The sequence below is a fragment of the Ursus arctos genome, unplaced genomic scaffold, assembly GCF_023065955.2.
Source record: "Ursus arctos isolate Adak ecotype North America unplaced genomic scaffold, UrsArc2.0 scaffold_22, whole genome shotgun sequence".
NCBI classification, from domain to species: domain Eukaryota; kingdom Metazoa; phylum Chordata; class Mammalia; order Carnivora; family Ursidae; genus Ursus; species Ursus arctos.
In genome coordinates, this window is record NW_026622897.1 from 13,158,076 (window position 1) to 13,180,747 (window position 22,672).

At 58.1% G+C, this 22,672-nt stretch overlaps 1 protein-coding gene across 17 annotated transcripts in view; it reads left to right on the forward strand.

Moving 5' to 3' along the window:
* The window catches only part of CEP164 (centrosomal protein 164), a 61,615-nt gene extending 39,196 nt beyond the window's left edge, over positions 1-22,419 (forward strand). For 8 of the 17 annotated variants that reach the window (XM_026505680.4, XM_026505681.4, XM_057316737.1 and 5 more), the window contains 23 exons: positions 892-977; positions 1,863-2,063; positions 2,929-3,075; positions 4,542-4,679; positions 7,418-7,618; positions 10,752-10,883; positions 10,965-11,181; positions 12,144-12,221; positions 12,451-12,582; positions 12,944-13,066; positions 14,115-14,258; positions 14,691-14,774; positions 14,915-14,983; positions 15,334-15,509; positions 15,809-15,935; positions 16,208-16,275; positions 16,720-16,927; positions 17,746-17,853; positions 18,396-18,507; positions 18,938-19,285; positions 19,980-20,046; positions 20,917-21,045; positions 21,225-22,419. In XM_026505680.4, coding sequence (XP_026361465.2) covers positions 892-977; positions 1,863-2,063; positions 2,929-3,075; positions 4,542-4,679; positions 7,418-7,618; positions 10,752-10,883; positions 10,965-11,181; positions 12,144-12,221; positions 12,451-12,582; positions 12,944-13,066; positions 14,115-14,258; positions 14,691-14,774; positions 14,915-14,983; positions 15,334-15,509; positions 15,809-15,935; positions 16,208-16,275; positions 16,720-16,927; positions 17,746-17,853; positions 18,396-18,507; positions 18,938-19,285; positions 19,980-20,046; positions 20,917-21,045; positions 21,225-21,321 — 3,192 coding nt within the window. In that variant the 3' untranslated portion in view covers positions 21,322-22,419. The remainder of the gene's footprint in view (positions 1-891; positions 978-1,862; positions 2,064-2,928; positions 3,076-4,541; positions 4,680-7,417; positions 7,619-10,751; positions 10,884-10,964; positions 11,182-12,143; positions 12,222-12,450; positions 12,583-12,943; positions 13,067-14,114; positions 14,259-14,690; positions 14,775-14,914; positions 14,984-15,333; positions 15,510-15,808; positions 15,936-16,207; positions 16,276-16,719; positions 16,928-17,745; positions 17,854-18,395; positions 18,508-18,937; positions 19,286-19,979; positions 20,047-20,916; positions 21,046-21,224) is intronic. The other 9 variants (XM_044386614.3, XM_048217310.2, XM_048217311.2 and 6 more) reach the window with 6 other exon arrangements.
* Positions 22,420-22,672: the final 253 nt, after the last annotated feature.

Below are 22,672 nucleotides of genomic sequence, written 5' to 3' on the forward strand. Positions count from 1 at the left end.
TTGCTAGATTTGCCTAGACACCCAAGCTTTAAAATGAGATTTTGTGGGGGCACCTGGGTGGCTCAGCTGGTTAAGTGTCTGACTCTTGATTTTGGCTCAGCTTGAGCCCTGTGTTGGGATCCACGGCTGTGCATGGAGTGTGCTTGAGATTCTCTCCCTCTGCCCCTCCAAACTCCCCTGCTATGTGATTTTGGTTTTTGGGTTGTTTTTTGGGGTTTTTTTTTTGGATAGCTGGTGTAGTCGGTCCCTGACTGGGAAGGGGGCATTGTTGGCTACTGATGGGACCTGGTTGTTGGGGGGGCCTGGAGTGAAGCAGTGCAGCACCCTGCCTTCCTCCGTTCGGGTGCCCAGATGCTGTCCTTTCTGTGTGGAATATAGCGCTCTCTCCTTTCACCATGTCCCCATCTCTCCACAGTCCTCCCTCTTCCACGTGCTTGGCTCCTGCCTCAGTAGCTCCTGCCCATAAGGGCAGCATCTCTGTACATGACCGGTGCTGCAGGTCCGGGCCTCTGTGGATCTGAGGTGTTCACGGATGTCTCCGTTTTCTCTTTGCAGCTGCCGGTCAAGGCTTCCAATGACAGGACGCAGGATTTTCTTTTCTGTATGTGTTCTGCTTTAGCCTCTGGCTTCTGGCTCTGCTGGCAGGGGCCGTGGCCTCTGGCTCTTCCCCCCTAGGCCAGCCAGGCCGGCCCTGGGAGCAGCTGCGAGCCTGGGAACTCAGCCGAAGCCCCAGGAGGCTCCATGATACAGGTGTTCTCTTCTGTCCCGAGTGGTCATCCTGCTCAAAGCCACCTCTCAGTACTTTCTCCAGGCGTGAGAGTTGGTTGGAGGATTAAGGCACCCAAACGCTGCCCTCTCCAATATGCACCTTCCTCTGCTCCTTGCCTGCAGGCCCAGAGGTTGGGAAGAGAAGACGAGGACGGCAGCCAGTCCAGCCAAGATGAGCTGCAGAGCAAGCAGTCCAGAGGCTCAGAGAGGTACGGTACGTGGGGAACCTTCGGGGACCTTCGGGATGGGGTGGACTTGGGCAGAATCCCTGGCTTTGGTGCACCTGGCTCAGCGCGCTCCTGCCTGAAGGCAGATGGTGAGCTGACCGGGTGGCCTTGCACAGTCTGTGTGTGTGCACGCCCGCGTGTACACGAGCATACCCTCGGATTCTGCACCGAGACAGGAATGTGGGTGCATTTGGTGGGACTTGGTGCAGTGCTGCGGGAGGAACTGGCTAGAGGCTCAACTGCAGCTTGGAGCTGTTGCTCTGCCGCATCAGAAATGGCTGCAGCCAACTGTGTGTGTGCGCACGCCCGTCAAACAGACAGACAAACCGGGAGGGAGAATAGAGAGGGTGGGAGAGAGAGACAGGGCCTTGCAGTTTCTGAGGCCCGAGCTACAGTGAGAAAAGAGCTTCCAGCTACCCTGGAAGAGGAAGTGGGGCAGTCATTCTGCTTTTTGAACTTTGAGGAGCCATCAGCCTTCCTACCAGCTGAAAGCTACAGCTTTGTGCATTTTCTGTAGTCTGACCACTCGAGGTGGCCTCTCTCTTTCTCCCTGTTTTCTGCTCAGTTCTTCCATCCCTGCCTGGCCTCAGTGACGGTGAGTGCAGGGAGTGGACGCAGCTGTGAGAGGGCCCAGCTCTCACCCCATCTCTCACAAGCGGATGCAGCGCAGGGACCCGGGACGGCTGAGTCCGGTCCAGGCGAAGGGAGATCTCAGTGGGGAGGTTCCCCTTCCTGCTTCTCTGGCTGCTTTGCCCTCCGTGGCTCCGCATGGTTGTAGGGCCGGGGCTGGGGCCCTGTCTGGGAGGAGGAATGGCCCTAGTGCCACACACACACTCTCCAGTGCTCTCCCTGCTCTCCACATGGCAGGCCTTACTCTGCGGCTCTGGCTGGTCTGACCAGGTTGTCTCCTCCACTTGTGCCTGGGAGGCGGCGCCAGAGTTCCCTTCACAGCCTGGCCACCGAAGAAGGGCTGCCACAGGCCTCTGAGGGGCAGCCCAAGCAGGAGCAGGTCAAGGAGCCCAGGGAGGACTCTGCAGGCAGCCCCGTCCCGCACGGTTCCCTGCGGAGGTAAGGGGGGGCTGGGAGCCTTCCAGGCATGTAGTTGTGTGTGCAGAGGCTGAGAGCGACTGCTGGGGGTGCCTGGAGAGGTGGGGAGCTGGGGTGGGTTTGCAGGTTTCCACTGAGTGCCCCATGTGAGCTGGGGAATGAGGAAACCTGCTTCTTCCTAGTCCTAACTCTATAGCTAAAATTGGGGGCACCATCCAATTAGGGGAGCCTAGAAACTCTTGAACAAGGAAGGCTCTCTTGTGATCCAGCTTCCTGCCAGGGGCTGGGGCAGAGACTGTCTCCCACCTGGGCTGTGCTGTCAGGGGGGCATTTGTCCCAGTCCCCACCTGTCCGTGCTCCCCACCCCCTAGCAGTCATCCCACTTCTGGTCCTACAGCAAACCAGGGAGAGCCCCGTTGTGTGCTGGGGCCTGTGGGAGGGAGGTGCAGAGTCCTAGGCTTCCCTGAGGCCAGCTGAGGGGACCTTTCCGGCCTGGCCCGGCCCCGAGCCTGGCTTGCGTTTGCTAGTTCTTCTGTTCCCCTGGTGAGAGGACAAGGCTGGCGTCGAGCTGGCTTTAGAGCACATTCAGTTGGAATGAATCACTGGGGGAAGCCGAGCTGCAGCGATGCCCGGTCCACAGCATCGCTGACTACCTGCTGTGTGCAGAGCTTCTCCATAACCCTCCCGCAGCCCCCACGGACGTGCCTGTGGCCTTCAGTGTAAACAGCCAGGAAGAAGCAGGTGGGGGAGAGAGGCCCGAGGTAGGGACACTTAGTTGGGGCTGATTCCCTTGTCCTCATCAGGGCTCTCTGACCCCGACTGGGTGCACCTGGAGCCTCTTGCCTTCCCACCCGCTTAACACAGTTGCTTCCTTATTGCTACCAAGGGAGGAGACCCCAAGCCCACCTGCCGCCCATGAGAGGGGCAAGGAGCAGCACCCCTGGGCCACGGAGCTGGGCCTTGGGCAGGAAGAGGCCAAGGAGCCTGAGGAGAAGGTGGCGGCCAGCCCTGCCCCGCCAGTCTCTCCAGAGGCGTAAGGGCCAGTGTTAATGTCTGTCCCCACCCTCCCTCGTGTGTGCTTTGCTTTAGTGCCCACCACTCTTCAGTGGTAGGGAGCAGCTGCTCCGGGCCCTGCCGAGGGGGTGGAGTGGGGGAGACTGAGTGTGCCCTTTGTTCTGTGTGCTGCCTTGGGACCCCCAAGCAGCTGTGAATGAAGCTGGATGTGAGGGGGGTACCTCCTGGGCTAGCAGAAACCTGGTAATCCTGTTTTCCCCTCTACCAAGCACTGCTTTTCGCTTTCTTAGAAACATTTTATTGAGGTATTTATTGACATGAAAGTACGTACATCTGAACTGTATGAATCAACGCACGCTGACACGCGGATCAGATGTAGAACACTTCTGTCCCTTCAGGAAGTTTCCTCATCCCCTTTCCTCACAGTGCACCACCCCAGGTCACCACGCTTCTGGCTTCCATACCCTGGGTTTGTCTTTCCAGTTCTCCGACTTGACTTAAATGGAATTATCCAGTCTCCGGTATATGCGTTTTGGGCCTGGGGCCAAAGCTCACCTCCATTGTGACACCCGCACTTCTAAAACTTAGGGATCATTGAGCTTTCCTCCTCCCATTGTCTCCTCCCCTCTACCGCTTTTACAGATGAGGAGACTGAGGCCGGCAGTGAAGGGATTTGCCCAACGTCACATCACTGCGGGTTGTGTAACTAGCACGAGGCTCTGGTCGCTGGAGCCCTAGACTCCCTACTCAGTGTGCAGCCCTGGTCCTTTTCTCTGCGTGGAGAGACGGGAGCCAGGGTTACGCAGTTCGTCGCGTCTGTGAACTGAGTGCCACGAAAGGATTATGAGTCCTTGGGAATCGGGGCTGACTGTTGTCAGGGTCACGCACTAGTTACTCACAGCTGGCAGGACGCATGAGGTCCTGACTCTTGTCCTCACCACCTCATTGCAGAGTGATGCAGGGAAGGGACAGCCCATGTTTCAGGTGGTGACAGCTCTGACACTCGCAAGTCTCCTTGGTGGCTGTGGACACCGGGTCAGGGTGCTTTCTATGAGGACAGGAGGCAAGTGTGTTTCAGAGACAGGACCCTCTGGGCAGAGGTCAGAGGGCGTGTTCCTGGCACCTCGGGGACGGAAGCTGGGCGGTGAGGCACCTCCCCAGCTGTGTGGGCCGATGAGCCCCCTTACTTTGTGTTCTCCTCCCAAACCAGTGAGGCCGCCCCTGCTGGGTCTCAGAGACACATTCCTCGACCACACAGTTTCACTTACAAGCACGCTTAGGAAGTATCTTCTGTTCCTTTCCGGAGTCTTTTCAGGCCCCATAACTTCCTTGTTACCCATCTTCACACCTACGTTTCTGTGTATCGTGAGAAGTAGCTCTGGGTCTGGGTCTCATTTGTACTCGAGGGATTTTAATTTGTGGAGGTGACTGAGTGACAACACAGGCCAATGCCATTAAGGAAAAATTTATTACTTACATTTCCAGAGAGAAGAGGGCATGCCACGCCATGCTAGGCCAGATGGGGAAGGAGCAGGGTGTGTCAGGAGGCAGAAGAGGCGAGAAGGGAGAGCATGGCCCAGAGCCTTTATCGGGGTCTCTGTGGGAAGGAATGGGCGCGACAGGGTAAGTACCTTGAGTGAGTGTGGGATTGGATAGTTTGACTAATTTGGGCGGGCTTTGGGCTATGCGGGTGGCCCACCAGTTGCCTGCAGGACCCTGCGTGATTTGGTGTGAGTTCTGGAATGAGATGCATAAGGTGTGGCCTCCCCGGGGGATTGGTTGGTCTGCATATGAAGGACGGTCCCTGCTGTAGGAGCTGGCCAGTCCTGGGACCAGCAGTCTCTCCTCCAGCAGTCTCTCCTCTACCGGCAAACTTATACAGATATCAAAATGTCATAAATTAACAAGAAACCCAAAACCATGATTCATAGAGCCCATCGCCTTTCACAGATATCGTCAAGCTAGATCAGAGGGAGTTAGGGGCAGAGGGCGGGCCAGCAAACAGCCGCCCTGTGTGCACCCTGTGGCCTGAAGGCCTGCGTCCTTGGCCCGGGATAGCCTCCCCTTGGTGATCCCAGCACCTTTCTTGAGGTGTTTGTAGAACGGGGGTAAATGAATTAGAGCTACTGGGCCGAACATGAAAGGGGACTGGGATCTCTTTGCAATTTTAGTGGCCGTGCAGCCAAGTCGAGAATGTCCTGGGTGCCACTGCCTCCTCCCTCCGCACCGCCTGCCCTCCCCGCTCCTTCCCTTCCTTGGCGGCCAGCCTGAAATGGTGATGCCCCTACGGAGCGTCCTCTTGGCTGCTGACTGTTGGAAACTGGGTCTCTCTGATGCTGACACCGAGGAGTGGCCTCGAAATCAGACCCGCCTCTTCCTCTGGAGGCTTCATCTTCCCTGTTGTCTCCTCAATCGGTCAGGCCATCGTTGACAGCCTTGGACCTAAGCGGGGCGTTTGGGACACTAGAGCTCTAAAACGGGGACACGGGGAAGAGGCCCGCTGGAAAGCAGCCCCTCTTGCCTGTGCGCCAGGTTGCAGGCGCGCTCGCCCGTGTGCGCCGTCTGAGGCCCTAACTTTCTGCAGCGTCTGTCCCTCGGGCTCCACATAGCTGCGCAGCCCACAGGGGAGACAGACATTCAGAGGTACCATCTCAGGGAGAAAAGATGTTTTCAGCCAAGGCTGGAAATGAGTTGGAGGGTTGATGAGGCGGAGAGCTGTGGGGGAGGCTCTCTTGGAGAGCAGGACTCTCAGAGGAGGTGGCGGCCATGGCTCTTAGATCCGCATCAGTTGGGCTGTGTCGGGATGGGTGGAGGGGGGGGGGGGGGCGGAGATGGGCTTGAGAGCAGAAGAGAACTGAAGGCCTAGCTCAAGGCTGTTTCCGGTCTGGGTTAATGATTTTTAGGAAAGGGGGGAAGGAAGGATCTTAATGGTATTTCAGAGACGTCAGGAACCTTTTATGTCGTCTTCTCTTTCTGGTCTCGAGGGGCGGAGAGGGAATTCCAAAGCCCTTGTTTTCTTCTGCTCTTCTAATCTGATCCTGGCCACTGCCTTCCATCTGCTGCAGTGAGGGGAGGGGGGGGTCCTGTGTCCCCTCTTACACTCTTGCGCCAGTGCTCCTTGGTGTGTGGGCTGTGCCCACGTGCTGCTGGGGCTGACGGGGCCAGCGTGCCTGGCCTGCAAAGCCTGCGCACCGTCGGGGAGGGGTGGTGGTTGTGTGGCGAGACCAATTTCTAACGGAAGATGAGGGACCTGGGAATGCACAGAGGTGCTGGCCTTTAGGAAAGCTGCTCCGGGAGGCGAAGTACTATCCCTCTTATGCTTTGCGCTTCCCAATGTTCTTGGGTTTCTCTGTGGGCATTTCCTTCAAGAACCCTCATCACTGGAGCACCTGGGTGGCTCAGTCGTTAAGCGTCTGCCTTCGGCTCAGGTCATGATCCCTGGTTCTTGGGATCGAGCCCTGCCTTGGGCTCCCTGCTCAGTGGGAAGCCTGCTTCTCCCTCTCCCACTCGCCCTGCTTGTGTTCCGTCTCTCACCGTGTCTCTCTCTGTCAAATAAATAAAATCTTAAAAAAAGAGCCCTCATTACTTTATAGACATCTTTTCCACTAGGACCATTATTCCTTATCTTGTTGCCCACCTTATGCATCCAGGTTGGCGCTGAATCTCTTTTACCCATTCCTAAACACGGAGTTAACTCTGAGCAGGTGAAAACGTGGCATCGTCAAGGAGAGAGGGAGCAGGACATTCTTGGTGCACTCTTGCTACTGTCTTTGGCAGTCACCTGCCTGGTTCCCTTGCCCTTCCTGTGCTGGACCTCCATGGACTCTTCTGGGTGTGAGGGCTAGGAGACTTGCTGCTGCTTCTCCTGCCGGCTCATACGCATGGGCCTGTGTTCAATTTGGGCGGCAAGACCGCAGCCTCTGGGGACTCACCGAACTGCTGGTGGGAGCCTGGAGTAGCAGGCAGAGCCCTAGTGGGAAGACACAAATGGGGCTGTGAACCACGCTGGGGAGGAGTCCATAGCGGACAGAGCTGCAGTCTCTCCCTGGGGCTGCATGCTCTCGAGCTACAATTGCAGGTTTTTACGTTGGGCTGCAACCTTCCAGATCCACTGAGAGCCTTGTAGGGGCTACCATTCTCCCTCGGCTCTTGGGGCCTTAGCCACAGTGGGGCTTGCCCTGTGAACGAATGCTGCCTGTATCTTTGAGGGGCTAGCCTTCCCACCGGGCTGTGGGTGGCCTGATTTGCCTATGAGATTCCTGACCCTGGGCCTTCCATTAGGATGCCGTGTATGGTGGTCTGTATCTGTCTAAAAGGTGGGATAGTAAATCCAGTGAAATGCTGTCCCCCGCCCTTGGCAGGTGCTCTGCGGAGCCTGCAGCTCCCCCAAAGCAGGCTTCACTGAAGGCCGTGGAAGAGGCCGTGGCCCAGGAATTGGAGCAAGACCGGAGGCGGCTCCTGGAATCGAAGCAGGAGAAGATGCAGCAGCTGCGGGAAAAGCTGTGCCAGGAGGAGGAAGAAGAGATCCTGCAGCTTCACCGGCAGAAAGAGAAGTCTCTCAGGTCCTGCCCCTCCCCTTAGGCAAGCTGCTGGGGCCTTGCAGGGACACAGGGAGCGAGCGACACCCTACCCCCGCCCCGGAGCCCTGTGGCCCCCCGAAACTCCCCCTCTGTGGCCTGTGCGGAGGAAGGAGCTCCCCGGTTAGTCTTTCTGGGAGGGATTTGGGAGGTGTGGTAATAGTGGGAGGAGCTAACGCTTTTTGAGGGATGACACTGGTCCCTGTGCTTTATATCTGTTAATTGGTTTAGTCCTGAGAGTGGCGCTTATGAGATGTTGCTGTCAACGCCATCTTACAGGATCTGTGATATAGATGAAGAGACTGAGGCACAGAAAGGCTGACTTGTTCCAGGTGTTGAAGTTAATAAGCCACAGAGCCCGGGTGAGCCCAGGCGGTTGGTCCCTGGAGCCCGTTTTCCTAACCACGACGTTGTCCTCTTTTTCGGGAGTCAGGGCCCTGTTGGGGCCCAGCAAGACTGGTGGGGACCACTTGATACGGTGTGAGGTGCTATTTCCCAGGACCCAGAAGTTTCTATTTGGGTTCCCGCTCTTTGTGTAGCTGGCTGGGCTGGGCCTGTGTTGATGAGATGGTGTGTATACGTGTGTAAACAAATCAGAGGTTATTTTTACAAGAAAAGGCCGTCCGGGGCTGGCATGGTGGCTCCAGAGTCCCCAGGTCCCCTGGCGGTCCTTTTGTCTCTCTGCTGCCTCTAGCACTGGCTACTGTCAGGGTCTCTTCAGAGGCCAGTGTGGCTGCTGGATCTCCAGCCATTGTGTCTGCACCGCAGGTGGGAAGAATAGGGATAGAGTACAAAAGGGGTAACTTCCAGCTCCTTCGGTCCCTTTTAAGGTGCTTTCTTGGAAATTTCACTTAATAACTTCTGTTTATTCTTTAAAGTTTTCCTGGAAAGTTTAGTAATTTCCATGCATATCTCATGAGTTACGCCTGGACACAAAGGAAACGGGGAAATGTAGTCCTTGCGTTGGGCCTCTTTACCTGACGGAATAAAATCTGTGGGAGAGTGGCTACTGAGAACGTCATCAGCCATCTGTCACAGGCCCAGGGAGGGACCGGTGCTAGAAAAGGTGTTAATATATTTTTCACTTACTTGGCAATGTAACTAAAGGCTAAATCTTTAACTGTTGGACAGAATATCCAGAAGTGGTAGACTTATTTTTATATCCTACATAGCAAGGGGTATATAAAATGTTTATGTTTAACTTCGACTAATAGAAAACCAACACCCAGCTACCCAGAGGATTGGGGACAGTCTCTCTCATTAGCCCAACACAAGATCTGCTGACCCAGGGCCCCATCCTTCTGTCACCCCTCCTGGATCCCCTGCCAGGCAGCATCTTCCTCTTCCAGCCAAATGAAAATTGGGGTAGGGGCCTGCCCAAACAGGGTATGACTTAGCTGATCTTAACAGGCAGAGTCTAGGAGGAAATCCTGGTAGTGTCTCCCTGCCAGCCCACCAGGCTCCTCCTCTCTTCCTGGCCACCCTGGGCCTGGCTGACTGTGCTTTCTGTCCCTCACCAAACCCCCAGCTCCAGAAGGCTTTCAAGAACCCTCTTAGGTTGTGGTGAAGACTAGCATGCCGGAAGTATCTGACTCAGGGCCTGAAACATGGTAGTTGCTCAATAAATGTAGCTCTTGATTTTATTTCCAGTTGAAATCAGTGGTTTCAGTGGCCTTCATGAAGTGATTTTTCTGTAGGCAGTGCCTTGTCAGACTCGCTGCAAAATAGTTCATTGTGAGAACCTTTTTCTGCTTACACCTGAGCCTTTCTGAGGGCTGGGGCCGTCTCTGCTGGGAAAGTTCCATGGTAGAAATTTCTGGAAGCCACAGCTGACCTTGTAGTGGATATTTCTTGAATGAGAAGGCAGACTGACCCTTAGTTTCTTTAGCGGTAAAATGAAGAGATTGAATTTAGTTGTGAGATGAAGAGAGACTGTTGTAAAATGAAGGACTTAACCTCTCGGGGCCCTCCCAGCTCTGATGTCCTGTGGTGCTGTGTGGAAAATGGAGCCATAAGACAAGGAGAAAAGGTTTCTGGGGAATCCAGGAGGGAGGATTTTCATTTAACTCAAATTTTCTGTCACTATGGAAGAGAGCAGTGGTGCAGGTAACTTGAAATAGAAAATGACCCTAAATCTTTTTTGGCTCTGCAATTCAACAGGAAGCTTTTCAAAGACATTGTCTTCTGAATCATGTTTTTCTTGGGCTTGAATTCCCTGAGGGCACAGCACACTGCCCCTGGTCCTGTGGGGGCTGCGTGCGCAGGGGGCTAGCTGCCTGGGATGAAATGCTTACCGTTGTGCGTCCGTAAATAAGATGTCCCTCGTGGAGCCTCGGCGCTTGCTTGTGGTTTGGGTCTGGGTGAGGCTGTTCAAATTCCACAGACATTTATGGAGCACCTAGTTCACGTCAGCTACTGTATTCACCTCGGATAGAACAGACTTTAAGACATGACTCTTGCTCTGGAGAAGCTCCCAGACTTGAAAAGGGACACACGAAAGATGGAATTACGATGCGTGGTACAGAGCGGCAGGGATAAGGAAGGGCCTCACAGAAAGGGCGAAGGGAATAGAAGGGCTAATCGACGAACCCGGAGGGACTTGGAAAGAATTCTCTGAGGGGAGGAAGCTTGTGTTGAGTGGTGAATATGGCTTTGTCAAGTAAAATAGGGAATTCTAGGGGGAGGCCCCAGCACGAACAAGGGCTAAGAGGCTAAGAGGCGAGGAGGAGTGCGGTGGGGTTGAGAGGCGGTGGCTCCTCTGATGGGGTTGGAACAGTTGATCAGGTCGTGAGTGAGAGGATGTGGCACCACGGCCGGGCCGGGTCAGACTGTATCTGTCCTGGAGGGAATGCCGTGCCCAGGTGTGCCTGTAGGCAGAAGGCAGCCTGTGGCAGAAATGCTGTCGTGGGATCAAGCAGCCTGTCATCCTCTTGCTGCGGCAAAGAGCAGGGAGCGCTCATGGCCCCCTCTTACCCTGGAGGGTATTATAGGGAGGCAGCAGGACCCAGATTTGGGAAACTTCACAGGAAAGCTATGGGCTTTTGGAGGTCGAGAGTTGGGTTCACGACAAATGGAAGAGTGGTTCCTCCAGCAAATTTGCCTGTCTTTTCCGTCCCAGTTCCCTGAAGGAACAGCTGCGGAAGGCCACAGAGGAGGAGGAGACTCAGATGAGAGAGGAGGAGAGCCGGAGGCTGGCCCAGCTCCGGGCCCAGGTGCAGTCCAGCGCGGAAGCAGACGAGGGCCGCATCAGGTGAGCGCACCGTGAGCCGGCCCCCCGGCGCTGCCCCCTGAGTGCACGGGCCCGGCCCATTCCGTCTGTCTGTCCGCTCAGGGCCGAGCAGGAGGCCTCCCTGCAGAGGCTGAGAGAAGAGTTGGAGTCTCTCCAGAGGGCCGAGAGGGCCAGCTTGGAGCAGCGGAGCAGACAGACGCTGGAGCAGCTCAGGGAAGAGTTGGAGGCCTCGGAGAAGAGAGAGCAGGCTGCCCTGAATGCCGGGAAGGAGGCGGCTTTGCAGCAGCTCAGGGAGCAGCTGGACAGAGAGAGGAAAGAAGTGAGCCAGCAGCGTGGAGCCTCCCGCCCGACAGCCTCCCGTGCCCCTGGGCTGCCTGGGGAGGGGCTGGGAGCCAGGCTGGGCGTGCGGCGTGGGGGCCGGGCACAGAGGAGGTGTCTGCGCAGCTGGCACGGGGGATGGTAGCCAGTAGGTGGGCCGACTGTCTGGGCCCGCCGTCGCGCGTGGGCCCGGCTGTCTCAGGGCGGGTGCTGGTCCGGTCCGCGTGGCACAGTGGAGGGAACGGCAGGTGCCCGGGGGTCTGTCCAGGGCCGGCACTAGCTGGGTGCTGTCCGTGGCAGTGAGGAGGTTGGAGGGGAGATGGCGTATGGATTTGGGAAGATTTTGTGACTGAAAGAACTTAGACCAGACCAGAAGTCCTGAGAAAAAGGGGCCCTGTCCCCATTCCTGTCCCGGAGGGGCAGCTGCGATGACCTGTCCTCTCTCTCCTGCTGTGGAGAGATTGCACAGAGGAGGGTTTTCTCCTTTGCCTTTACTCTCTGTGCCTCCAGTGCTGCCTGTCTCCTGATGGTCTGTCTCCAGCTAAGAGTAGGAAGTAAGGAACAGTCAGGCCACAAGAAGGTGAAGCTGAGCTTCAGCCCTTGGATAAGGAGAGACTACAGGAGGTGGGGGAGGGCATCCCTGCCTACCTGCTCAGGCAGACCTCCTCCCCCTCCTAGCCTCGGGCCCCATTCGTAGGCGTGAGCACAACCTACGACCTACGTACCTGGGGCCTAGCCAGGGGCAGGGGGATGGGAGCAGTGACCTGAGGCTTACTGGCCTTCATTTCCTGTTCATTTGCTAGTTGCAGCCTTTAGGGACGGAGTTATTTGGGGAAACAAAGCTGTGGTTCCCCTTGGCTCTTTAGTTGGAAGGGATCATGCATGGTCTTCCTTCCTCTGGGGTCAGTGCCCGGCCAGCCTTCCCTGCCCTGCGTCCCTCACAGACCCCTTGTCACTCCCCAGGCCACGGCAGCACTAGAGAGGGAGCACAGGGCCGAGCTGGAGCGGCTCTCTTCCTCGCTGGAGGCCAAGCACAGAGAGGTAAGATGCAGTGGCCCCGGGCTGCCAGGCAGAGCATCCTCCTGGTCCGTCAGCGAGAGCCCCGAGGCGCCGCCGCTGGTGGGCGGAACTCGACCCTGTGCCTGCCAGTGGGGCGGGAGCCTCCCTCCCCCGAAGCCCCCTGGGGAGGGTGCTGGGCCCCTGGCAGGCCCGTCCCTGAGGTTGCTCTGCAGTGCTGAGTGTCACCTCCCCTGTGCTGGGGCCTCCTCAGGTTGTCCGCAGCCTCCGGAAGAAGACAGAGGAAGCTCAGCAGAAAGAGGCGGCCCAGCTGCAGGAGAACCTCGGTCGGGCGGAGCAGAGGGCTCAGCAGAGGGTTCATCAGGTGCTCGAGTATGAGCAAGAGGTAAATGCCGGTGGGCTCCTTCGCCCTCATGTATACCTGTCCTGGGCGCTCCGTCCCAGCCCAGGGGCCCCTGCTTTGCTTGGGATGGCTCAGCTGGGGCTAGAACTTCTGGTTGCATTTTCCTGTCTCTGTTCTCTTGAGGCCAGGTGCTTCTCCACCCCTGGGCCCCCGGATGTGAGTGGGGAGGGTGCGCTGGGGTGTGGCGCGTGCACGTCCCGGGTCACGCACGTGTGACAGGTGCGGGGCGCTGGGAGGCGTGCGGGGGTTGCATGCACAGTGTACCGCACCTTCAAGAGCCTCAGTCCCCGCGTGCTGGTCCACTCTCGGCCTGCGTGTCCCATCACCGCTGCCCACCCTGCAGCTCAGTGGCCTCCTGCGAGAGAAGCGCCAGGAGGTGGAAAGGGAGCACGAGAGGAAGATGGACAGGATGAAGGAGGAGCACCAGCGAGTGGTGGCTGAAGCCAGAGAGCAGTACGAAGCCGAGGTGACTTGCGCCTTCCCCCGTGCACACATTGGGCACGCACACGCGCGCACACACATGCACGCGCACACCATGCAGTCCGTGGCGGCTGCCTGGTGCCCTACGTGCCGGCCTGCCTGCCTCTTTACTCCGGCAGCAGAGGAGTGGGTCCCGCACAGCCGGCGGGCTGCCTTCCCTCCCCGAGTGGCAGTGGCTCACACACAGATACTGAGATCCTACCCCGTGTTAGCGCTGTTCTCAGCCCCTGAGATGTGTTGACTCATTTAGTCCCCCCAAAACCCCAAGGAGGTGCGGACTATCATGACCTCAGTTTGAAAATGAAACGAGACTCAGGAGCACAAGCACCTTTCCCAAGGGGCTCCAGGCTAGTAAGTCGAGGAGCTGAGATTCAAGCCCCAACTGGCTCCAAAGCCTTTAACTTGAACCAGTCTGACACCATGCCATCAGGGTTAACCAGAACTCCAGGACACTGTAGACTGGCAGGAGCCACACCCTACCTCCATTTGATCTGCCCATGTTCAGCCTTCCCCCGTAGGTGAGAATGGGGGTGAACAGGGGTGGCGGTGGGGCCTGACTTTAGTTCATAGCTGGGCCTCTGCCCAGGATTTCTACGCTACTGTTCCAGTAACTGGAGCCCGTATCCCAGCCTGTCTGTAGGGTCTTTCCCGTGATACAATGTAGTTGGTTCCCTTCCCAAACTGATTCTGACATTGCTGAAGAGCGGTGATAATTTATTAATGACTTCTCTTCCCCCGAGGAAGGAAGCTATCTGCACACAGTGGACAGGCAGATTTCTACCGGGGGTGGGGGGTGGGGGGGAGTTCTCATGGCATCTGACCAGTGCCTCCTTCAGCAGCAGAGAGGGGTGGAGGCTTTCTTGGGGGGAGGCCCTGGCGCTCCCCCATGCTCGTTCTCTTCTTGAAGAGCTGGCCCGAGGGAGGTGCTAGGGTCCCTGACCTCACGGACCTGAGGCTGCAGGAGTGAGGGGCTGCGGCTTTAGGGGTGTGAGGGCTGCTGCAGTTTCTCACCAGCAGCCATCCCTTCCGGGCAGGAGAGGAAGCAGCGGGCCGAACTCCTGGGCCACCTGACTGGGGAGCTGGAGCGCCTGCGCAGGTCACACGAGCGAGAATTGGAGTCCATGAGGCAGATGCAGGACAGGCAGCTTGAGGACTTGCGGCGTCGGCACCGGGAGCAGGTGGGGGCTCCGGGCAGTCACAGGGGACCAGGGTGGGTGAGCCCCCTCTGACACCTGCATGCAGGAGAAGTGCTGGGGGCAGGCAGCTGTGGCAGCCGCAGATCCGAGCCTTGAGGCGTGGGGTTCTCTCTCGGGCCATCCACAAGCCAGGGCATGTGTGTTCCTTTGTTTTCTGGGCCAGAGACCATCCCTGGGATTAGAGGAGGTCAGCCGCCCCTAGGCCTCTGGGGTTGGCCCCTTTGTCTCTCCTTACCGCCATTGAGAAGACACAATGTGGTGTGTTCCCGGGGGTCTGCAAGGGCAAGTGGGATGAGGCTGAGCCTAGCTCAGAGGGCGTGCTATGGAAGCAGGGGTCCGGAGCTCCCTCCTGCCCCCTCAGCTCATGCCTTGCACTCTTTCAACACATCTTTCACTCTACCTATTTGTGCACAGGAAAGGAGACTCCAAGATTTAGAGGAGGAACTTGAAACCAGAACCAAAGATGTCAAGGCCAAATTGGCTGAACTGGACCTCCAGGTGGGAGAGTGGGAGTTGATCTCCAGGGGCCCTTGACCTTGGAGTTGTAGCTCCCCTAGGAGAGCTTGGGGCCTCCTGTCCCTGAGCCCCGGGGCACCTGGAGCTGGCCAGAGGGCCCCATTTCTTTCTCTCTGCTGCAGGAGGAGACGGCCCAAAAGGAGAAGCAGCAGCTCCTTGATGTGCAGAGGCAGGTGGCGCTGGAGAGCGAGGTTTGGCTGGCTCCCTTGTCCTCCCTCGCCTCTGCCCCGTTCCCTTTACCTGCCCTCCCTCTCTCCCCGCAGCATCCCACCTTTTGCTCACCCGCTCTGTCCAGGGCTTTAGGGTTCCAGCCGCTGTCTGCAGGATGCCACAGTTAGCACGGCCCGTCTGGATGGAGCCCCGCTCGGGATCCCCAGGGGGTGGGGCGGTGGAGGGCAGCAGAGCCCGCATGCTTCCTGTCCCGGGCACAGTGACTTCAGGGTGGTGGAGGTCCCCCCTCGCCCCCATGCTCCTCAGGCGTCCCTGTGCTGCTGCCACCTGCCTGTGTCCCGCATGTCTCCAGGTGTTTCTGTCTTTTCAGGAAGTCACAGCCAGCCAGCAGCACTTGGAGGAGGCAAAGAAGGAGCACACGCACCTGTTGGAGTCAACCCGACAGCTGCGAAGACTCCTTGACGAGCTTCGGGCACGCAAGGTGGAGCTGAAGTCCCAGGTGCAAGCGCTGCAGGCCCAGAGCCGGAGGCTGCAGAAGCACGTCAGGTGGTGTGGGCGCCCGGGCCTTGGCCACCCCCCCCCCCCCCCCCCCCCGCTGCTCTCGGCCCAGCCATGCGGTGGAGGAGCCAGGCAGAGGGGCTTTGCTGCATTTGCTAGGGAGCAGTGGGGGAGAGGCTGGGAGCAGCTGGGGGTCTCTGGTTCTACTGGTCATGCCCCGGTCCTGCCGCAGGGCCTTGGACGGAAGTGAAGGGATGGAGGGGTTCCTGCTGTCTCCCTAAGATCAGGGCTTGAAGCCCGCCCCACTTCATCCTGTGACCCTGCCTCCCCCTCCCACCCCCCCACAGCGACCTGGAGGCTGAAGCTCAGAGGAAGCAGGACACACTGAAAGAGCTGGCAGCTCAGGAGAGTAACGCGTCCCCACATTTTGAGCCAGATCTCCACATTGAGGACCTGAGGAAATCCCTTGGGACAGTGAGTTTCTCTGTGCCTTGGAAGGGACAGGGCGGTGGGACTAGGGCACGGGTGCCGGAGGGGTCCTGGCTTTGGTTATATACGACTGTAGCCTCCTGTCCTTAATAGTCCCAGTTTTCCATCTCCATCAGTCAAATGGTATTTAAAGTGAAGAGTGCCCTGTAGCCCCCAGAGCCATTTCTGTGTTTAGGCCCCTGGGAGGGGCTTTGGGAGTCCCTTGAGCCGGCAGCATATCTGATATTCAGTGGGCCTTTTCTACTGTGTGTCCTTAGAACCAGACCAAAGAGGTATCCTCTTCTCTCCCCCAGAGCAAGGAGGAGACCGACTTGTCCTTGGACAGGTGAGTTCTGATAGCTTTAGTTTGGGTCCAGGATTCTGTGAAGGGACGAGTGCCTGCTTCCCAGATCTGGGGTGAAACGAGTTGACTGTGATTGCCGGTGGGGCTTGGTTCAGGGATGAGGACCGGAGGGACTGAGGGAGTTTCTTTGGCAAGCCAGGAAGGTGCCCACTGTGACAGCATGCCGGGATCTGCTGTCCTCTGGTTGAGGACCAGGCTGATGGGAGTGTCTGGCCATCCCTCCGGAGGCCCCAGGCCCAGTCCCTTTAGAGGCAGGGTGGGCGGACACAGCCCCATGCTACACATGATAGTGCGAATACTAGCGTGTTCACACCCTGCCCAGCCTCGTAGTCTGTGCTCAGGCTGGGCGTCTGTCAGGGAAGTACTCAGGTGACGTAGAGTGTGTGTGTCTTCCCTTTCCAACCCCTCCGCCCTGCCCTCCCACAGCGTCCGGCACTACCTCTCTGCTGAGGGCATGGCTCTACGCAGTGCCAAGGAGTTCCTGGTGCGGCAGACCCGCTCCATGCGGAGGCGGCAGACGGCTCTGAAGGCCGCCCAGCAGCACTGGCGCCAGGAGCTGGCCAGCGCTCAGGAGGCCGCCAAAGATCCCCCGGACACCAAGGCCCTGGAAGATGTGTGCAAGGACCTGGAGGAGGTCAGGAGCCTTGAGGAGAGCCTTCCGGTCCTGCGGGGGTCCGGGGGGCAGGTGCTGGGGGGAGAGAGGGCAGCCATCACCTCTGGTAGTTTGGGGTTCCCCACAGCGTGGTCGGGGACCTCTGGACAGGTGCTGCAGGTTATTGGTCTCCGTGAGGCTGAAAGCACCCGACATTTACGTGTCACCGCACATGTGCACAGTGCTTTCTCCAGCACTCAGTAACCCTAGGTGACGTGTGAGGCAGTGGTGGTACTTGTACTTTCCACTTAGAAAGTGAGAGTAAGGTTTTTAAAATTGCACATCTGGTGCTTTGCTGGCCCATTCCGTCACACTCAAGACGTGGTTGGGAAGTGAATCTTTGGAGCATGCGGGGCGTAAGGGTGAATGTCTTGTCTGACAGCCTAATTTCCAGGGAAACGGCGGAGACTTCATGGTGCCCTCTGAGGGTTTTGGCAGCAGCTCAGGCCTCTTCCCGTAGAATTCTGTTGGTGCTCGAAGCTGGTGCGGGGCAGGCTTCCCGGGGCGTCTGAGTGCTGCCCTCAGGCCCTCAGTGCTCTGCTGAATGCCGAGAGGGCGGGTGGTGGGGGCAGGGGACAGTAATAACCCTGGGGTAACAGTAAGCCTTTGAGAATGTGGTAGGTACGGGCCCAGGGCTCAGCAGGTAACATACTCTACCTCATTTAATCCTCATGACCCTAGAAAACTAGTATTTCTCTTCTTGAGAGGACAATCCAGACTGAGAACTAGTTTGTCCAGGATCACCAGCCAGCGGTGCGCTGAGCCCCCGTGTCTGTCCTCCCCTTTCTCTCCTACGGCAGGAGACCAGGCACCTGGATGAGATGAAGTCGGCCATGCAGAAGGGCCACGACCTGCTGAAGAAGAAGGAGGAAAAGCTGAATCAGCTGGAGTCCTCTCTTCGGGAAGAGGTGCTGCGTGGTGGCCACGGCCTCCCGCTTCCGTTCCTGGGCTGCAGTGGGTTCTTTGGTCTCATGGTGGGGGGAGCTGGGCCCCTGAGGCTCCTGGGCCGGTGACATGGCAGTGGCTTTGAGGTGGCTGAATACATCTGTGTCGAGTGGTCTGGAGCAGACCCGGAGCCTCGTGCTGCAGAGGCACTGGCCCCCGCCCGGCCCCTGCTGGGGTTCCTGAGGAGAGCTGGGTCCCGGGGGTTGGGAATGGACAGACCTAGGCTTCCCTCCCTTCCCTGCGGCCTCCACTTTCCCCTGGACCCAGGAGGTGTGGGTGTGGCAGGAGGGAAGCCTGGGTGGAGAGATCCTGCAGGGGAAGTTTGCTGTGGGGCAGGGGCTCTGGTCTTGGGGGCCTGCTGCCTGTGTCCTAGCCCCCACCTCCCTCCCTCCATGCGCAAGGCAGCATATATGGTGTCCCTCTCCCAGAACTTGGGGTCCCAGAGAGTCCGCGGGCACACCACACCGGGCAGGCGCCAGTACTCACTGCTGCTCGTACCCCTCAGGCTTCAGATGAGGACATTCTGAGACAAGCCCCCACTAAGAAGGTGGTGACGTTTGACCTCAGCGACACGGAAGACATGAGCAGTGCAAGCTCTGAATCCTCCCTGCCTCACCGTGAGTGGCAGTGTCGTCAGGGGGAAGACCGTGGTATCCATGGAGAGGGTGGGGGCCCTGGGAACCAGTGTCTGGAAGCAGGCACTCACTAAGGCTCGGGAGGGTTGACCCCATTGGGGTCAGCACACAGGGCAGAAAGGGTCAGGGGCCACCTGAATGTGCAGAGACCTCTGGTGCCTTCTGAAAGGTGTTCTCCCTCTGCCACTCTGGTCTGCAACGGGGCAGAGGGCCGTCTCCTCTTCCTTCCTTGCTCGCTCTCTGGAGAGGCTTTCTCCCCTTGGCCAGCTTCTGGTCTGCACCATCTGGAACACAGAAGCCCTGCTGTCCGCGTACCCTCATCAGCCGAGGCGGGCTGTGGTCGGGCGGACCAGGAGGGCGCTGCTCTGCCTGGGGCCGTCCTGGGCCCTGAAGCTGAGTCCTTCCGTTTTAGTCAAGCTGACCGCAAGTGCCACCTTCCCCTACGAGTTCCACTACTTGAGCAGCTCCCTGCAGCGGATCAGCAGCCAGCTGAACGGTGTCCTCAGCATGCTGGGCAGTCTCAACCCGCAGCCGCCCCCACCCCTCTTCGCTTCCACACCGGCGCCCACCCTGCCCCGGAAACCCAGGAGCACCCCCATGCCTGTCTGCCCCTCCCTGGCCCGGGTCTCAGCCTGGCCGCCGGCGGTGCCCACATCCGCCCAGTGGGCCTGGGACCCGGGGCTGGGCCCCACGCTGTCCTCCTCCGTGGCTCAAACAGTGGACGACTTCCTGGTGGAGAAGTGGCACAAGTATTTTCCAAGTAAGCCTCCCTCCCTTCTTCCTCCTCTGCCGGCCCCTTGCCGCCCCCAGCTTTGGCCTGGCCCATCCCATTTTGGGAGGAAGACTTGCTGGGGGCCCTGCAGCCACAGGCTCTGTGGGTCACGACGGTTGACCTGGAGCTTGGGCTGACTGGAGCCTGACTGATGGGAGCCAGCGCACAGCAGAACCTAAAAGGTCATCCCTGTCTTCACTGTAATAGCTGCCATCTTGTGCCTTGTACGAGGGGCCAGGCCTGAGTCCTTCTACTAACCCTCTGAGGTAGTAATACCCCACCTTACAGACGAGAAAAGGGATATGCTCCAGGGTACCCGGGGAGTAAATAACACACTGGGATTTGGCCCCCCATCTCTGTGACTTCAAGATTCTGTTATGAACCCCTTGGCCATACAGCTTTGCCCTGTTTCTGGGCGTGGGGGCCTCACCTGGTCTCTTAGTCCTGCTGAAGAATGTGAAAAGCCATAAAAACAGTTATTTTGGGGAAAAAGTTACATATCTGTTCCCTGCCTTAACCCAAATAGAAGAGTAGATTAAATTTTGCACTTCCCGTCTCTCACCTCCAACCACTGAACCTGGCCTGTTGTGTGTCTGCGGGAGGCAGGAGGTGAGCCGGGAGATGGCCTGCTTGGGCTGGCTTTCACGACCCATTTCTGGATGATTTCCTCCCACTTTTCCAGCTGGAGTCCCCTTCCTCAGCAGCGGCCCCGCCCCACTGGAGAACAGGCTGGGTTATGTGTCTGCCAGGTAAGCCTCGCTGTGGGCTCAGGGTGCAACCACACAGGCCTGCGGCACCTCCCAGGGGAGCAGGACTCTGATCCCCTTGCCCAGAGAGCCTGCACAGGTCCCCAGGCCACGAAGTTGCCTGCGTCTGAGGTGCCTCTCCACCATCAGAGAAAAGTCTAACGCACCGAGGTCCCAGCGGCCGCTGGTCTCACCTGGCCCAGCTCTGTGAGGAAGGTGCCCCGTAGCACTTGCAGGGAGAAATCCGCCTTGGCAGGACCCTGCTCCTTCCCTTGAGTGGGGCTTTTGTCTTTGCCGTTGAGCTCATTGTCTGTTTCATAGGCTCCCCTCTTCCCCCAGTCCTGCCGAGCAACATCTGGAGTGAGAGGGGCACCCTGTGGGAGAGACAGATGGGCAATTATTTAAACCTGTTGTTAATTTCCCATTCATCTTCTTCCTTGCCAAATGTATCCCCTGCCCGCCCTCCACAGGCCCCCAGCCATAAGCACCCCACCTACCCTTTGGCCCACTCGGGAACTGACGCTGGGCAGGTATTGGAGTCAACAGAGGGGAAAGCTTTTGCTGATCAGATTGGCTGGGACGAGGCAGTTGTAGGAGCCCTGATGTCAGGAGTGTTCACCCGGGGGGGGGCGGGCACCACCTTGTCTTTGGGGAACTGATGCTCATCATTCCAGAAGGGCATTCTTGCCAGTAAAGGAAGCTTGGAGTTGCTAAAGCCACCCCGCGGAGGCCATGGCTGGTGTATGGGGTGTGTGGACAGGAGGATGGAGAGGCGCTGGCGTGTGGCCGGTTGGCTGTGCCACACGTGCGTCCCCTTCCTCCAATACTCTCGCCTCCTCTCTCCCTCTCCTCACACCGGCCTCCACTTCCCAGCGAGCAGTTGCGCCTCCTGCAGCGGGCCCATTCCCACAGCTCCAGCCCTGAGGTGGGCAGCACAGACTTTCAGAGCTTGATCGATGCTAACAGAAGGTGGCTAGAACATTACAGAAATGACGCCAAGTTGTATCCTTTGGTCCCTGAGCCTTGGTCCCTATCATTGCTGGGGTGGCTGAGATGGGCTACAGAGCTTGTGTTTGTGCCCTGGGGGTGGGGAGAGAGGGTCCGAGGACGACCCGGGTTGGCCCTTCCCTGGACCTACGTAGCTGACTTGCCCGCAGAGTTTTCCTTTACCTCGCGGCCAGACATCTCTTGTCATCAGTGCCCAAGCCGGCAGCGACCTCAGGCCTGCTGCAGCTGGGCATCGATGAGAACAACAGACTGAGGGTGTTGCGCTACTGAGGCCCCGAGCCTGGCCTGCACCCAGCCCAAGTGCCTGAGGAGCTGCCTGCGCTCTAGTCCTTCTGGGAAAGCATTCTCCTGCCCTATTTGCTGCCTGCCCCTCTCAGAGGAACCCCGGGGGCCGGGGCTGGAAAGGATGGTACGACAGGAAACCGTAAGCTGCCCGGCTGAGACCACGTATCTCAGGCTGAAGAGTGTGGAATTCTGTGAGCTCCCGCCTGGACAAGGCAACACTGACGTGGGAGCGTCCGAGCCCGCGCCCCTGCGGGACGAGGAGGAGATACTAGGATTTGCCTTCCGAGGCCAAGGGGCCTGCAGGGCACACTGCGCTCGGGACTCCTGGGTTACGTGTGTATGGTCCTAATTTTCCAGAACGAAGCCCCCCAGCATGTCTGTACCCTGGCACCAGGCTCTAATACCTCAGCCTCAGAGAGACAGACCCTTTTTCTTTGGAAGTCTCCTCCCAGACGTTCTGCTGCCTCTCCTCCCTCTGCTGGCTCTGTGCTTTCCTCAGGGCGCTCCCCTCCAGCTCCCCCCAGTCCCCCCAGTTTGAGTCTCAGGTCGCAAGCACACAACTTTGAAGAAGCCAACAAGCCATAGGAAAAGTCTGGGATGGCTTTGGGTCTGCACCTGGGTTTTCTCTTTCTGGACCACCATGGGGAGAGTTGTGGGTTCTCGTTTCCACCTGCCTGGCAGCCCTCCTCCCAGCTCCCTGCAGTCCCCCTTCCCAGCAGAGGGCTCCTGGGGGCTGCTGCGGTGTCGTCCGACACCTGTCCCATCGTTTAAATAAAACGTTCCCGTGGTTGTCTTGAAAGGTGTGGGGCTGCCCTTGCCTCTCCACTGCACAGACACCAAGCCTCTGCCAGCCAGCCTACCACTCATTTGTCAGGGACTAAGAAACTTTTTACTCCACCCCCCACACACAATTTTTAAGCATCAGTCTACCATAGAGACAGTCCATTTGGTTATTTGGTTTATCCCATGTGCTTTGGGGCTAGCGCGTGTGTTCCAGCCAACTCTGGTGACAAGCCTGTCAGATGTCAGCCTGGAGATGTGTTTCCTATATCAATTAAATCCCTGCAGGTCCATTTGCCACAAGGCGATCGTGTGAATGTGTCTCCTTCTCTTTGAAGGCCTTTGCCTCCTTCCTCTTAAAGGGAAAATGAACATTCACAGACCACCTCCTAGGTGTCTAATCTACTCCGGACAACAAGCCTGTATCTAGGTGTATGGATGAAAACCCAGAGGCTCGGAGACCCGGAAGGGCCTGAGGTCCTGAAGGAAGTAGCCCAGTTACCACCCAGCGCAGAGCCCCCAGCCCCATCTGTGCCCCCAGAGCCCCCTTCCCCTG